This window comes from Danio rerio, chromosome 25, assembly GCF_049306965.1.
Source record: "Danio rerio strain Tuebingen ecotype United States chromosome 25, GRCz12tu, whole genome shotgun sequence".
NCBI classification, from domain to species: domain Eukaryota; kingdom Metazoa; phylum Chordata; class Actinopteri; order Cypriniformes; family Danionidae; genus Danio; species Danio rerio.
In genome coordinates this window covers 4873726-4892500 of record NC_133200.1, presented here as the reverse complement: position 1 = coordinate 4892500, position 18775 = coordinate 4873726, and the positions used below count along the sequence as shown (strand labels likewise).

The following is an 18775-nucleotide window of genomic DNA, read 5'->3' as shown; positions in this document are numbered from 1 at the left end:
TCGAACCGTTACACCCCTTATATATATATATATATATATATATATATATATATATATATATATATATATATATATATATATATATATATATATATATATATATATATATCAGAGGTCGCATTTACCCAATATTTTCAGTCATTGCAGATTTTTTTCAGCAGTGATGGAAAAATCTGAAGGTGATCCGTCATTTTAACGGACTATGCTGAAGGGGATCTATTGTAATTTGTAGCTAACTGTAATTCCCACTCCTGTCCAGCTGATGGCGATTGCCCTTATTAATTAGCAATTGCCTTGTTTTGTCTCCCCGTAGTCACCGCTGCGGACAGTGGCAAAAATGTCACGCCAGCTAAGAGTGAGCAGTTTTTTAAACGGCCAAATAGTTGTGATATCATTAATAAAGGTGAAAAAGAAGTAGTTATGCAGTGGACGATGAAGAACAAACAGACAAAAATCCTCAGTCGCCGACAGCCGTTACGGGCCAACCAAGCGGCAGCAAGAAGGTCAGGTGCTTTGGAGCGCATTTGTGAGCACTATGAAACGCAGAGGGGTGCAGCCACGCCCCCTGGTGCAGAACATTTTTGGGATAGTTTGTCACACCTGAATTTGGGGATCCTCTGCCATTCCTCCTTGCAGATCCTCTCCAGTTCTGTCAGGTTGGATGGTAAACTTTGGTGGACAGCCATTGTTAGGTCTCTCCATAGATGCTCAATTAGGTTTAGGTCAGGGCTTTGGCTTGGCCAATTAAAGAGTTGTTAACTCCTTGGCCAATGAACTGAGTTGTGAAGCCACTCCTTTGTTATTTTAGCTGTGTGCTTAGGGTCATTGCCTTGTTGGAAGTTAAACCTTCAGCCCAGTCTGATGTCCTGAGCACTCTAAACCATTTTAAGGTCAATATTATTAGCCCGCTTAAGCAATATTTGTTTTTTGATTGTCTACAGAATGAACTGGTGCTATAAAATGACTTTTCTAATTGCTATTACTTGCCTAATTAACCTGGCTAACCTCTTTAAATGTCACTTTAGTATCTTGAAAAATATCCAGTCAAATATTATGTGCTGTCATCATGGCAAAGATAAAGGAAATCAATTAGAAATGAGTTATTAAAACTGTTGTGTTTAGAAATGTGTTGAAAGAAATCTGCTTACCGCTACACGAATATACAGGAGGACTAATACTTCTTCAACTCTATATTGTTAGCCTTTATTACTTCTGAAAGAAAGAGCTGCATATCAAAATGCTCATTTCCTGCTAAACGTAAGTCAGTGGTGTGGGTTTGCGATATTACGAGGGCGTATAAATGGTTTTCAAGTGAACTGCTCTGTTGTTTGCTTGTGCGTTTGCTTCTGGAGAGTGTTTGATAGTGCTTGTACGCAGGCAGGTCTTGAGGTTATAGTCTTCAACACAGATTTACGTTAACCCTGAAGCATTGATTTTCCGTCCTCCAAATCATTACTCTCGGAATGGATTGTTGCCCCGGGACAGAGAGAGAAACATGGGGTTTTGTCTTGAGTCAAGGTTCATAAGATCACTCTGCCATACTATTGCTGCAGTTTGTAGTACTCCAATATAGGAAACTAACAAATGCAATTTATATATATATGACACAAGTTCATATTAAGATTTCACATATAAATGTATGTCATATATGCAACATACACTCACCGGCCACTTTATTAGGTACACTTGACCAGCTGCTTGTTACCTCAAAGCATGTAGGCATGGTCAAGACGATCTGCTGCAGTTCAAACCGAGCATCAGAATGGGGAAGAAAGGTGATTGAAGTAACTTTGAACGTGGCATGGTTGTTGGTGCCAGACGGGCTTATCTGAGTATTTCAGAAACTGCTGATCTACTGAAATTTTCATGCACAACCATCTCTAGGGTTTACAGAGAATGGTCCGAAAAAGAGAAAATATCCAGTGAGCGGCAGTTCTGTGGGCGCAAATGCCTAGTTGATACTAGATGTCAGAGGAGAATGGCCAGACTGGTTCCAGCTGATAGAAAGCCAACAGTAACTCAAATAAGCACTCGTTACAACCAAGGTCTGCAGAAGAGCATCTCTCAACACACAACACATCCAACCTTGAGGCAGATGGGCTACAGCAGCCGAAGACCACACCGGGTGCCGCTCCTGTCATCTAAGAACAGGACACTGAGGCTACAGGCACACCAAAATTAGACAATAGAAGATTGGAGAAACGTTGCCTGGTCTGATGAATCTCGATTTCTGCTGCCACATTCGGATGGTAGGGTCAGAATTTGGCGTCAACAACATGAAAGCATGGAATCATCCTTGTTTAAATGGTTCAGGCTGGTAGTTGTGGTGTAATGGTGTGGGGGATATTTTCTTCGCACACTTTGGGCCCATTTGTACCAATTAAGCATCATGTCAACGCCACTGCCTACCTGAGTATACCTGTCCATCCCTTCATGACCACAGTGAACCCATCTTCTGATGGCTACTTCCAGCATGATAACACACCATGTCATAAAGCGTGAATCATCTCAGACTGGTTTCTTGAACATGACAATGAGTTCACTGTACTCAAGTGGCCTCCACAGTCACCAGATCTCAATCCAATAGAGCATCTTTGGGATGTGGTGGAACGGGAGATTCACATCATGGATGTGCAGCCGACAAATCTGCAGCAACTGCGTGATGCTATCATGTCAATATGGAGCAAAATCTCTGAGGAATATTTTCAGTATCTTGTTGAATCTACGCCACGAAAGTTTAAGGCAGTTCTGAAGGCAAAAGGGGGTCTAACCCGGTACTAGCAAAGGTGTACCTAATAAAGTGGCCGGTGAGTGTATTACCTATTCAAAAACGGATTCCAAATCTTTTTCAATAATAAATACTTTTATTATTCTTTGTTCTTTTAGAAACGTTTTTCAGAAAGTACTCCAAAGTCTGTGGTCTCAACAGTTATTATGCTTTATTATGCAGCCTATTCTTCTTGATGGACTTGGTCCCCAATATTATGAGCAACTTATTCATGAAATATAATACTTCATGATTAGCAATAGAAATACAGCCTATTCTTATATAAAATCCTTTGCACGAAATCAAATTGTTCAAAAGAGCGTCTTGTAGTCATATGGTCCCGGTTCGCTAAACTTTGACTAAATGTTTATTCCATGCAAACAAAAATAGTATATATATATATATATATATATAATGTGCTAATCTGCTAACAGTGCGCATCCTACAATAATAGAATGCAAGTGTGCCTTTCCCCGAAAAACATCCTTGTTCCGCTTTACACCGGGAAGACTAAATATTTCATCTCCGCCGCTTAAAGGAGGATGTCATTGACACACATACATGGCCTTGGCTTTGACACAGACACAGAGAAAGCAGAGCGGGGACAGAAAGGGGCAGAGGAAGAGGAGGTGGTGTGTAATTGAGGGTTTGTTGGTGTGTTATCAGTGGTCAGTCCGGTGAACATCCCAGAACATTCCCTCGCCGGAAAACAAAAAAAAAAACGGATGCTTTTTATTGCTTTGACAATAATGATTCCTGTCTGTTGCGCGCGCGAGAGTGTGTAGTCGCACCAGCCAGGAGCTATTTTTTTGCAGCCATTAAATTCTGGAAGGTAAAAATAGCCCGAGTGTGGCAAAATGGAGGGAAGCCCAGGAGAATATGAGGGAAGGGATGGATTTACAGCAAGAGAGAGAGAGTGGTGGGGGGTAATGGAGGCTGGGTTGGGGAAGGGGAGGAGGATGGAAGAGTATTAAAACCACTTTACATTGAGAAGAAGGAAGGGAATAGAAAAACAAGAGATTATTACAACATGTGAGGAGGTGATGACTTAAAGGAACAGTTTACCTCAAATAAAAATGTGTGTGTGTGTGTGTGTGTATATATATATATATATATATATATATATATATATATATATATATATATATATATATATGGTGCTCAGTTTAAAGGAGTATAAAGGAATATTTTTTTCCATTTCTTAGTGAATGTAGGTAATAAACTTACCGGCCACTTTATTAGGTACACCTTACTAGTACCGGATTGGACACACTTTTGCCTTCAGAGCCGTCTTAATCCTTCCAGGCATAGATTCAACAAGGTACTGGAAATATTCCTTAGAGATTTTGGTCCATGTTGAGATGATAGCATCACGCAGTTGCTGTAGATTTGTCGGCTGCACATCTAACAAATGTGTGTTCCACCACATCCCAAAGGTGCTCTATTGGATTGAGTTCAGGTGATTGTGGAGGCCATGTGAGTGCAGTGAACTCATTGTCATGTTCAAGAAACCTGTCTGGCCTCTGGCATTAAAGAATTTGTGCCCACAGAACTGCCACTCACAGGATATTTTCTCTTTTTCAGACAATTTTTTGTAAACCCTACAGATTCTGAATTACTCAGACCAGCCCGTCTGGCACCTTTTACCTTTCTTCCCCATTCTGATGCTCGGTTTGAACTGCAGCAGATTGTCTTGTCCATGTCAACATGCCTAAATGCATTGAGTTGCTGCCATGTGATTGGCAAATTAGAAATTTGCATTAACAAGCAGTTGATAGGTGTACCTAATAAAGTGGCCGGTGAGTGTATATTTTGGTGCTTTTGAACAAAACAGATTTATTGAACGGATATATTTATTAAAGTAACATTTTAGTCACCGAACACCTTTTAAAATCGAAAGATAAAACATTTAAATCTAAGTGAAATGTTGCAAAAAACAAATAAAAATGGCAAACTACAAAATTTGAATTAAATTGCATATATTTTTTGTTTCTCTTGTTTCATTATATAGCATATAATTTTGCGCTATATATTTTTTGAATAGCTATCGTAAGTTATTTAGTTAAATTAGCTCCAGATTTGGCTTCAGTAATGACTAATCTAATGTATTTGCACGAATAAAGCATCTTATAGAAAATATTCATTTATAAGCAATATATTTATGCAAATATGAAACATATTGAAAAAAATCCCCATTTAATAAATAATTCCTTGCACATTTTCATTGTGTGTAACAATTTGACACACTGGTCATATGTAGTTGATGACTTAATGTACAAATAAATAGTTACATAATATTATATTTAAATTTCAGACATTTATATGCAGGTAGGAAATATGAGGCGTATATTTTCCCCCAAAATATTTATGTTTTTTGCATTATTTGCTTTTATATTTTTCTTTTAAGATAATCTGGTCAGTAAATATTATTAATTGTTACTCCTGTGGTCAGTAAATAGTGTTAATATTATTATTATTATTATTATTATTATTATTATTATTATTCATTCATTTTCCTTTGGCTTAGTCCCTTATTTATAACAGGTCGCCACAGTGGAATGAACCACCAACTATTCCAGCATATTTTTTTACGCAGTGGATGACCTTCCAGCTGCAACCCATCACTGGGAAACACCCATTCGCACTCATTTACTCTCATACACTACGGCCAATTTAGTTCATCGGATTCACCCATAGTGCATGTGTTTGGACTTTGGGGAAAACCAGAACACCCGGAGGAAACTCCACACAGAAATCCCAACTGATCCAGTCAGGACTCGAACCAGCAACCTTCTTGCTGTGAGGCCATAGTGCTAACCACTGAGGCAACTATTGTTTCTTTATTATATTATTATATTTTTTTATTGGCTGCGGAAGAAACCATTTTGTCGCCCAATTACTTGCCTAATTAACCTAGTTGAATTGCACTGAATACTAGTATCTTGAAAAATGTCTAGTAAGATATTGTACTGTCACCATGACAAAGACCAAAGAAACTAGTTATTAGAAATGAGTTAAAATTAATATGTTTAAATATGAATTGGAAAAAAAACACTTCAAACAGCGCTAGTTATATATGTGCCTGCCTCCTGAACCCCATAAGAAGAAGTTTGATATGAACTGTTCCCTTCAGATCAGAAGGGAGAGAAGAAGCTTTGAAAAGAATCTGTTTAAGCGGACTTTAATAGCAGGATATTAGAGCGAGGTTCAGCCTCAGAGATGAGGGGATTTGTAAAGAGAGCCAGAAATGAAGAATGTAAGGAAGAGGAGAGGAGACAGAGGGTGAGCGGTGACCCAGAAACTGACACCTCACACACACACACACACACACACACACACACACACGGTGCACTCTCAAATAGAAACAATTAGTCCAGATCTCTCTAACGGCCCTCAATTAAGCCTGAAGAGAGAAAGAGAGGAGGATGAAAACAGCATCGAACACGAAAGAGAGAGAGAGACAGGTGCGCACAGACAGTGTGTTGAGTGAAGACGACAGCAAATCAATGCTTGTGTGCCGGAGAATGTGTGTGTGAGTGTTTACAGGCCTGTTTACGGCTTTAATCGCTACAGGAATGACTGGAGAATTTGTGTTTGAAGTTTAAAATGCTTTTTCAAATAGTTTGCACTGTCACCTCACAGCAAGGTTTGAGTCCCGGCAGGGTCAGTTGGCATTTCTGTGTGGAGTTTGCATGTTCTCTAAGTGTTGGCGTGGGTTTCCTTCGGGTGCTCCGGTTTCCTCCACAGTCCAAACACATGCGCTGGGGGAATTGAATAAGCTAAATTGGCCATAGTGTATGTGTTTGAATGCAAGAGTGTATGGGTGTTTCCTAGTACTGGGTTGCAGCTGGGCATCCGCTGTGTTAAACATATGCTGGATAAGTTGGCTGTTCATTTCACAGTGGCAACTCCTGATGAATAAAGTTGTTTTCTTAAATATTTTAAAGAACATTTCAGCATTTTTTAAAACTATGATGTCATAAAATTGGCAGCTACTGAGAAATAGCCAAAAACCACCTTTAAACTGCTGTCGAAGCCTGGATGAAATCTAAATTTACAATGTTTATAATGCTAGCCCACATTATTAGTCCTAATGTGAAAATTATTTTGGTCATCTTTAATGAAAATCTACTCAGGAATGACATAATTTCTCTCTGATGATGTCAGTTTGACTGATTGGATGACAAATTATTAGCCACGCCCCTCAAACCATTAGTTTTCTGCTTGAGAAAAAATGAGAGGAGGAACTTAAAAAATGAAGCCCCGCCCCCTACTCATTTACTTTCAGTTAGAAATATGTAATCATACTAAAGTAAAGGTGTACAGCAACTTTCAGTTCACGCTGACTTCAAGTAAGGGATAAAGTACATCCAGGAGGTTTCTATGGCAGAATAATTATTAGCAGAAGCACTGTTGTATAAGATTCAAGGGCTCTATTTTGTAAAACAATTATCCTGGATGTACTTTATTCAATCTGTAACATCCCGCTCTTCCTCGTGAAACCAATATGGAAGTAACTGAAACGGCAATTCGTCAAATTCCCGCTAGGACAGGCTCCAAAATAGAGCACATTTCTGCTGACTTTAATGTTAAAATGGGCAAGTTTACAGCAGTAAAAAAAAGGTGTTTACGGCCTGGTACAACAAAACTATTTTGGTGTATATAGCTAATATTACCCGTTCGTGACAACTGTGAGGGGAGTGAACTTTTTTTAATAACATCTGTTTCATTTATATTAAGTCTGCATAATTAAAAGCCAGATATTGCAATTCCAGAATTTTAGCCCCTAAACTCGGTTTATATATGTCATACGTAATGGCGATGGTTGGCCCTGCCCACTTGTAGCTTCATTTGCAGTGTTCAGAAACATTTGGGTGACATCACAGACACTTTTCACATGGCTACCTGCATCAAAACATAAAAAGTTAGACACAAAACATTATTCTAAGCCGAACCAGCTGATGGAGTATACACTAACCTGCGCATTATTCAGATACAAGATGGCACCAAACAGTCAAAAACACAAAGCTGACAGAAACTAAAACAGCTGATGGAGTATACACTAACCTGCATATTATTCATACACAAGATGGCGCCAAACAGGCAAAAACACAGCTGACAGAAATGAAAACAGCTGATGGAGTATACACTAACCTGCACATTATTCAGACACAAGATGGCGCCAAACAGGCAAAAACACAAAGCTGACAGAAATGAAAACAGCTGATGGAGTATACACTAACCTGCACATTATTCAGACACAAGATGGCGCCAAACAGGCAAAAACATGAATGTGGATGTAAGTAATTTGAAGTTCCTGTATGATTTTGTGTTATTCAGTGGTTGTTATCTGAGAATAACAAACCTTGGAATGTTGCGACTGACCAATCAGAAGCGAGTGTTCCTGACAACCATGTAATAAGATAAAAAATAGCTAGCATTTATAAAACAGAACGTGTGCAGTATTTGTGCTCTGAGGAAGGGGGCTGATATCCACAACTCAACTCAAACCCTAATAAATCCTGCTGTCTACTAACATTTACTTCTCCTTCTGTTTCCCTCTCGACTCTTCCTCTCTGCACTTCACTTCTCTCTCTTTCTATGATTGTTTTGTGTCGCTTTTCCTGGTGAAGGGAAGGAAAAATGGTGGTTCTGTCTCTTGCGATCGGATTGGCCGAGCAGGACGACTTTGCCAATCTGCCAGACCTACAGGAAGTACCAGCCAGTCAAGAAACCCCTGAAAAGAGGTACCTGTCAGTGTGTGTGTGCATGTGAATGCTTGTGTGTGTTCAAGAGCTGGATTACACGTTTGACCAACCCACCGCTAGCGTTTGAGCGTCCGCCAGAGAGCACGGCATTGTGGGTAATGTCCAACTTTGGCCACAGGCTCTGGGGCAGCAGATACAGACACTCGCTTTCTCTTTGAAGCCGTAATGAGAGACTGGTTTCTCTCAAGATCTGCTCCAAAAATGCTAGCGAGACGTCATGCTAACGCCTGCCAATGTGGTCAGCCAAAAACTCATAAGTGACTCTTTTGTAGTGCACTTCATAGGAGGCAACATTGCTTGGTGGGAAAACCACCAGAAGAACCAAGTCGTAATTGATTACAGCCAGTTTTGATTTTAGCATAATGCTAATTTTAAGATGTGTGACTCTGAATAGGGAAATAAAACACAGATTTGGGTTAAACTGGTTTATCTAGTTAGAATTCATATCAAATTATGTGAAAATGTGATTTGAAAAAGTTAATTTAATTGCTAAAGGTTTGATGTTAGCATGTTGCTAAATAAAATAATCATAAGAACAGCTAATTTTGTGGTAGCATGAAGTCATGACCCACAGACTTGGGTTCAGTTGTTGTCAGTTTATCAAGTATTCATACTGAATAATGTGGAAACAATAGTGCGGTTCAAATTTGATTACAAACAGTTTGATGTTAGCAAGTAGCTAAATTATGATAATCATAACAATAGCTAGTTTTGTAATAGCATGAATTAATTTTCCAAAAATGCTAGTGAGACGTCATGCTAACAGCTGCCAAAGCGGTCAGCCAAAAACTCATAAGTGACGCTTTTGTAGTGGACTTCATAGGAGACATTTTTCCGTGGCGGGAAAACCACTAGAAGAACCAAGTAGTAATTACATACAGCCTGTTTTGATTTTAGCATAATGCTAATTTTGAGATGTGTGACTCTGAATAGGGAAATAAAACACAGATTTGGGTTAAATTGTTGTCAGTGGGTTTATCTAGTAAGTATTCATATAAAATTATATGAAAAAGAGGTGCAGTTTGATTGCTAAAGGTTTTATGTTAGCATGTTGCTAAATACAATAATCATAAGAACAGCTAACTTTGTAGTAGCATGAAGTCATGACGCACAGGTTTGGGGTCAGTTGTTGTGTCGAGTATTAATACAATATGATGTGAAAATGTGGTGCAGTTGTCATTTGACTACTTTACATTTGATGTTAGCATGTTGCTAAATAGCAATTATCATAAGAACAGAAAGTTTTGTAGTAGCATGAAGCCTTGACACACAGATTTGGGTTAAATTGTTGTCTGTTTATCTAGTAAGTACTCATACAAAGTAATGTGGAAGAGTGCGGTTTTATTTGCTTACAGTTTGATGTTAGCACATAGCTAAATTGCGATAATCCCAACAACAGCTAGTTTTGTAGTGGAATTCATTTGCCAAAAATGCTATTGAGACGTAATGCTAATGGCTGCCACAGTGGTTAGCCAAAAACTCATAAAACTCTTTTGTAGTGCACTTTATAGAAGGCAACTTTGCGTGGGGGGAAAACCACACAACAGAAGAACCAAGTCGTAATTGATTACAGCCAGTTTTGATTTTAGCATAATGTAAATTTTAAGATGTAAGACGCACAGATTTAGATTAAGTTGTTGTAAGTAGTAAGTAACTATTATAATGGAACTTTTCAATATAAATGCTAAATGATGCTATTTAGATGCTAATAATCTAAATTAAATAGTAGATTTGTAGCTGTTTCTATGACAGTAGAACACTATGGGCTTTCTAATATTTTTTATATAGTGTATTGTTAGCACGTTCTCATCTTCTATTCTAATTATACAAAAACATTAGTTACACCATTTATTATTATTACTATTATTCACTATGATGATTCATGAGACATTGTCAATGATAATAGTAATATAAAAAATGTATAATAAATATTATTAAAAAATGTAATAATATTATGAAAAATAATAATTAATAATAAAATTCATTCAATTCAATTATTGATTACATATTAAAAAAAGCAAAAAATGAAATCAATTACCCAATAAAATACATTTTTAAAATAAAATTAAATATTTACAAAGTGTAAAATACAACATTTATTTAGTTAAAATTAGCATATTTTAAAGCTAAGTAGCATGTTAGCACAAAATTAAGAATACACAGTACAAGCAAGTTTTGTGGAAAAAAAATCCTGTTTTAAGTTTATCATTTTTAATAAGCAATCATCTATTTGCATATCATATATTTAATAACAGAGTTGAAGGCAGAATTATTAGCCCCCTGAATTATTAGACCCCCCTGTTTATTTCTGTTTACACATTTCTAAACATAATGGTTTTAATAACTCATCTCTAATAACTGATTTATTTTATCTTTGCCATGATGACAGTAAATAATATTTGACTAGATATTTTTCAAGACACTTCTATACAGCTTAAAGTGACATTTAAAGGCTTAACTAGGGTAATTAGGTTAAATAGGCAGGTTAGGGTAATTAGGCAAGTCATTGTATAACGATGGTTTATTCTATAGACAATCTAAAAATGAATACAGCTTAAAGGGGCTACAAATTTTGACCTTAAAATAGTGTTACAAAAATTAAAAACTGCTTTTATTCTAGCTGAAATAAAACAAATAAGACTTTCTCCAGAAGAAAAAAATATTATCAGACATACTGTGCAAATTTCCTTGCTCTGTTAAATATAATATGGGAAATATAAAAAAAAAAATAAAATAAAAAATCAAAGGGGGGCTAATAATTCAAACTTGAACTGTATATTTGCTATATATTTCTTCCATCAGCTTGTCACAGTTTTTCTTATAAAGGATGTCATGTTCTTGATGAATGCAGTCTAGGTAGGAGTCTCGTTTGGTTGTTCGGCTGTATGTCGTTAATAAGAAATGAGCTCATTAATCATGCTAATGAGACAGGCCAGATCTCAGCCAATCAGCTGTGAGATGCTTTGTTTGGTTTTGTTTTATTGGCATCTTTATCTGGGTTTGTTGTTGTTGTTGTTTTATTTTCTGATTTGAGCGTCAGATCTTGTATCTCTGCTTTCTAGTTGAACATCTTTAAGGCTTTATAGTGAATATTTAGCATTATGTATTGATATTCATTCATTCATTCATTCATTTATTTTCCTTTGGCTTAGTCCCTCTATTCATCAGGGGTCGCCACCTATTCCAGCGTAAGTTTTACATAGTCAGATATGGGCCCTCTGACAAGTTATCGCGTATGAAAGTGTAGAGCGGTGGTTTGGGGGGGTTGGTAGGTGATCGTGGATGAAAGTGAAGAGCGGGGGGGTGGGAGATGTGTGTTTGCGTGGGCCCTTGATAATGTCTCTGGGGTCCCCTGAATTTATTGGCCCTTAGAATCATCCTGCACAGCGGATGCCCTTCCTGCTGCAACCCAGTACTGGCAAACATACATTCACACTCATACATTTAGTTTATTCAATTAACCTATAGCACCCAGTACCCAGAGGAAAACCACATTAACATGGGGAGAACATGCAAACTCTACACAGAAATGCCAACTGACCCCGCTGGGACTCGAACCAGCGACTTTCTTGCTGTGAGACGACAGAGCTAACCACTAAGACACCGTGCCACCCCATTATTATTTATTTATTTAGGACTATTTTTTATTATTATTACTATTCAGGTCTGCATTATTTATACAGTATGAAGACAGCAGGAGGGGTGCAATATATTGAACACAATCTCAGTGTGTGTGTGTGTGTGTGTGTGTGTGTGTGTGTGTGTGTGTGTGTGTGTGTGTGTGTGTGTGTGTGTGCTTATTCTATAGATTGATTCCTGATATAGACACTGATTAATTAGCTTGTTGTTCTCTGGATAACTGGAGGGAGATCCTCCATGGTGGTGAATGTGTTCTGCTGTGGATAATGGCAGAAGTGTGTTTGATGACTGATCAGATGAATTTGAGACGCAGCAGCCGTGAGGGTCTGTGTGATGTTCGGTCTGTCTGTGTGTGTGTGTGGTTTAGTGTTGTGCCAGATTCATTTACAGACGCATGAGTCAAGTGGCCTGAGTCTCCTGAGACACACACACACACACACTCACACACTTATCGGAAACGCACACACACAGTCGATGGCTCTTCAAACAGTGGGAATAAACACACCTGTAGTTTCTGTGCTGCTGGCGCCTCCTCTGGTCAAGTCAAGTAGTGTCGGTTTTTAACAACAAAGAAACTTTACTAAACCAAATATTTTAGAAATTTAAATATAAATTTAGCAGTTGTAAATTGTGAAAAAATTATATTTTTTAACTATGACATATTTTTAAAAGTTTATGTGCATAAATGTATATGATTTATATTTAATGGCTATAAAACTCATATTTCCGATATCAATAGTACAGGAATCTGCCACGAAGTGCAGTATTATAAATTAGGAGTTTATTATAAATTATTATTTATAATTTTTTATTATAAATTGTTGAATGCCTAGTTACTTTCATCACCTATATGCTTTATACGTTGAAGTCAGAATAATTAGCCCCCAATCGTACCCCCTGTTAATTTTTTTTCCCAGTTTCTGTTTAGCGGAGAGAAGATTTTCTTTTACACATTTCTAAACATAATAGTTTTAATAACTCATTTCTAATAACTGATTTATTTTATCTTTGCCATGATGACAGTAAATAATATTTGGCTAGATATTTTTCAAGACACTTCTATACAGCTTAAAGTGACTTTTAAAGGCTTCACTAGGTTAATTAGGGTAACCAGGCAGGTTAGGGTGATTAGGGTAGTTATTGTATATCGATGGTTTGTTCTGCAGATTATCAAGAAAAAATATAGCTTAAAGGGGCTAATAATATTGACCTTAAAATGGCTTTTAAAAAATTCAAAAACTCTTTTTATTCTAGCCAAAATAAAACAAATAAGACTTTCTCCAGAAGATAAAACATTATCAGACATACTGTGAACATTTCCTTGCTCTGTTAAACATCATTTAAAAATATTTTAAAAAGTGAAAAAAATTCGAAGTGGGCTATTATTTCTGACTTCAACTGTATGTATATATATATATATATATATATATATATATATATATATATATATATATATATATATATATATATATATATATATATACATATATATACACAAACACACACACACTACCGGTCAAAAGTCAAAAGATTGCGGTCAGTAGGATTTTCAAACGTTTTAAAATAAGCTTCTCCTGCTCACCAATGCTGCATATATTTCATCAAAATACAGCACATATGGTAAAATGTTTTGTACAATTTGTGAAAGTAGTTTAATTTAATTTAATAATTTATTTTTAGCTTCAGGGTCACATGATCCTTCTGAAATCACTATAATATTAATTATTATTAATATTATTATTATTGGTAATAGTTATAAAAGCAATAATGACTGGAGTAATAATTTCATTTGGAACTACATACAAAAAGTAACAAAAAATATTTATTAAATAAGTATTTATAAATTTAACTCTTTTTTTTTTTTTTTTTTAATAAATGCCGCCTTGATGAACAGAATCATTTTCTTAAAGAAAAAACCCCCGACACCAAACTTTTCACTAGTAGTATGTATATCATGCATGTATCATGTATCATGCCCCGACTGGGTCCGTTTGCATTTCTGTGTGGAGTTTGCATGTTCTCCCTGCGTTTTCTCCAGGTTCTCCGGTTTCCCCAACACTTTAAAGACATGCAGTGTAGGTGAATTGAATAAGCTGAATTTGCCGTAGTGTATGAGCGTGAATGAGTGTGTATGTTTCCCGGTGTTGGGTTGCTGTTGGAAGGGCATCCACTTTGTAAAACAGATGCTGGATAAGCTGGTGGTTCATTCTGCTGTGGCGACCCCTGATGAATAAAGGGAATAAGCCGAAAAGAAAAGGAATGAATGAACAGTATCATTGTGTATGTAATGATCAATTCTTTCAATCAAGTATCTGATTTAGCATTTTGTACATTCAACTTTAGCACTTATACCCTAAATCAGTGTTTCCCAACACTGTTCCTGAAGGCACAGCAACAGTACACATTTCCAACCGAATCAAACACAACTGAATCGACTGAGCACATCAGGCGAGACTCCAAAACCCGACGTGAATGGGTCAGATAAGGGAGACACCCAAAATATGTACTCTTGGTGTGTCTCCAGGAACAGGGTTGCGAAGCGCTGTGCTAAAAACTGTAGTTATTTTCCATATAGATTGAATAACTAGATTTGAATTGTAGTGGGCCGCTGTCTCGCAGTGTAAAACTCTTGACAGTGTGTTCTGTGGATCTCAGCGGCGTCTGCTGATCTTTCCTCAAGCTCCTCTTGACTCCTTCACTGTTTCTCTGATGTTCCGGAAGGTTTCTCTCCTCGCTTTTCTCTCTTTTTCTGTGGTTAATGAGGGCTGGAGTGAAACTGTGGCCCACCAAACACACACACACTCACACAAATGCAATTAACTCAGGCAGGAGGAGCTGGCGGCTAATAAGCAGAAGACGCAGAGTCTGAATGGCCAAGCCTGCGAGCTGTTGGCACAATCTCCTGACCCGTTCACCGCTTGGGCCTCGTGATTACCCACAATCCCCCACTGAATGAGAATCACACAAGAGGAGCGACACAACTGAGCTGCGCTCCTCAAGATATAACGCCAATATTGCAAACCATCTCAGAGATGGAGATAACGTGTGTGTACAGACTCACACACACACACATACACATGCGCACACAGTAATGCATTAAAAAATGCACACACACACACACACGCATATACTGTACAAGCACAAAAACACTCATGGACATAAACACACGCACAAATGAACACACAAACATGCACACACACGAACACACTTGTGCGCACACAAACATGCTCAAACACACAAACGCATGCAAAAGCACAGACAAACACACACACACACACAAACACTCAACATTCAGAAGCACAAGCATACACACAAACTTGTGCATATTCACGAGCGTATAAACACACATTTAATAACACACAACCACACATGCACAAACACACATGCACAAGCATACACACATACAGAAACACACATGTAATAGCACACCAACACACATGCACAAACACACACACACGCAAGCATACACACATACAGAAACACACATGTAATAGCACACCAACACACATGCACAAACACACACACACAAGCATACACACATACAGAAACACACATGTTATAGCACACCAACACACATGCACAAACACACACACACGCAAGCATACACACATACAGAAACACACATGTAATAACACACCAACACACATGCACAAACACACACACACAAGCATACACACAATCAGAAACACACATGTAATAACACACCAACACACACACACAAGCATACACACAATCAGAAACACACATGTAATAACACACCAACACACACACAAGCATACACACAATCAGAAACACACATGTAATAACACACCAACACACATGCACAAACACACACACACACACAAGCATACACACATACAGAAACACACATGTAATAGCACACCAACACACATGCACAAACACACACGCACAAGCATACACACATACAGAAACACACATGTAATAACACACCAACACACACACAAGCATACACACATACAGAAACACACATGTAATAACACACCAACACACACACAAGCATACACACATACAGAAACACACATGTAATAACACACCAACACACATGCACAAACACACACACACACACAAGCATACACACATACAGAAACACACATGTAATAGCACACCAACACACATGCACAAACACACACGCACAAGCATACACACATACAGAAACACACATGTAATAGCACACCAACACACATGCACAAACACACACGCACAAGCATACACACATACAGAAACACACATGTAATAACACACCTACACACATGCACAAACACACATGCGCAAACATATGTAATAGCACACAAACACACATGCACAAACACACACGCACAAGCATACACACATGCGCAAACACAAATGTAATAGCACACCAACACACATGCACAAACACACACGCACAAGCATACACACCTGTGCAAACATACATGTAATAGCACAAAAACACACGCACATGCATACACACATGCACAAACACACACAAACTTGTGCACATTGACAAGCATGCAAACACACATGCACAAAAACACATGAACAAGCATACACACATGCACAAACACACATGCAAATACACAAACAAACACACATGCACAAAAACACACAAACAAGCATTCACACATGCACAAACACACATGCAAATACACAAACAAACACACATGCACAAAAACACACGAACAAGCATACACACATGCACAAACAGACATGCAAATACACAAACAAACACACATGCACAAAAACACACAAACAAGCATTCACACATGCACAAACACACATGCAAATACACAAACAAACACACGTGATTGCACACAAACACACATGCACAAATAAACACATGCAAAAGCATGCAAACACACATCCCACGAATTTGCACACACAAACACATGCACAAGCACACACACATGCACAAACACACACAAACTTGTGCAAACACACACGCACAAGTGTACAGACATGCACAAACACACATACACAACCAAATACGTGCGAAAGCATGCAAACACACATGCACAAATTTGTACACATGCACAAGCACACACACGAGCACACAATCACATGAACACACACAGGCACACAATCACAAGAACACAAAGACAAGCATGCACACTAACACACACTTACCCAAGTGCATGCTCAACCACACACATATACAAATGCATGTACACACACACACAATATACACACACAGGCTCATTAATATGCATGCACACACGCGCCAACATCAGAAGCGCACACACACACACAGTCTTTGAAGTGTTATCAGTGTGTATGAAGGGCTTGAATCAGCGTGAGGCAGATTACAGCTACTGAACACTGACGGCATGTAATGAAGATGTGAGTGAACATTATGATGCCCCGCTCAGAATTCACTCCAAGATCAAAACAACTGCAACGAGACATTATTACAGCAATGTCAAATTGATTTGATTAAAAAAGAATGTACTTGGAGGGCAGTCCTTTACATTTTTTTCCAATGATGTCATCAAAATAATCTTATTTGTGGTGACTTTTCACTGCTTATAATTTAATTTGTAAATCAGTTGTCAATCCTGACCAAACCGTCTTAAAGGTGCAGTATGTAGGAATGCCTCTAGTGGTTAAACTAGGTACTGCGATTTAAATTTAAAATAGATTCAAAATTATAACATTATATATTATCATTATTCAACTAGTTTGCGACATTATACATCATCATTAGTATTTTATTAGTTTGCGACATTATAAATCATCATTAGTATTTTATTAGTTTGCGACATTATAAATCGTCAGTATTTCAGTTTGTGACATCATAAATCATCATTAGTGATTTATTCGTTTGCGTCATTATAAATCATCATTAGTATTTTATTAGTTTGCGACATTATAAATCGTCAGTATTTCAGTTTGCGACATTATAAATCATCATTATTATTTTATTAGTTTGCGACATTATAAATTGTCATTAGTATTTCATTAGTTTGCCACATTAAAAATCGTCAGTATTTCATTAGTTTGCGACATTATAAATCATCAGTATTTTATTAGTTTGCGACATTATAAATCATCATAAGTATTTTATTAGTTTTCGACATTATAAATTATCAGTATTTCATTAGTTTGGAACATTATAAATCATCATTAGTATTTTATTAGTTTTCGACATTATAAATTATCAGTATTTCATTAGTTTGGAACATTATAAATCATCATTAGTATTTTATTAGTTTGCGACATTATAAATCGTCATTAGTATTTTATTAGTTTGCTACATTATAAATCATCATTAGTATTTTATTCGTTTGCGACATTATAAATCATCATTAGTATTTTATTAGTTTGCGACATTATAAATCGTCAGTATTTCAGTTTGCGACATTATACATCATCATTATTATTTTATTAGTTTGCCACATTAAAAATCGTCAGTATTTCATTAGTTTGCGACATTATAAATCATCAGTATTTTATTAGTTTGCGACATTATAAATCATCATAAGTATTTTATTAGTTTTCGACATTATAAATTATCAGTATTTCATTAGTTTGGAACATTATAAATCATCATTAGTATTTTATTAGTTTGCCACATTATAAATCGTCATTAGTATTTTATTAGTTT

The 18775-nt window shown here is 37.0% G+C and overlaps 1 protein-coding gene across 1 annotated transcript in view; it reads left to right on the top strand.

Annotated features, from left to right (window-relative positions):
• syt7a (synaptotagmin VIIa) overlaps positions 1–18775 on the top strand; it is a 229972-nt gene that overhangs the window by 182926 nt on the left and 28271 nt on the right. Inside the window, exon 7 of the mRNA XM_021470598.3 lies at positions 8401–8514. Coding sequence (XP_021326273.2) covers positions 8401–8514 — 114 coding nt within the window. The remainder of the gene's footprint in view (positions 1–8400; positions 8515–18775) is intronic.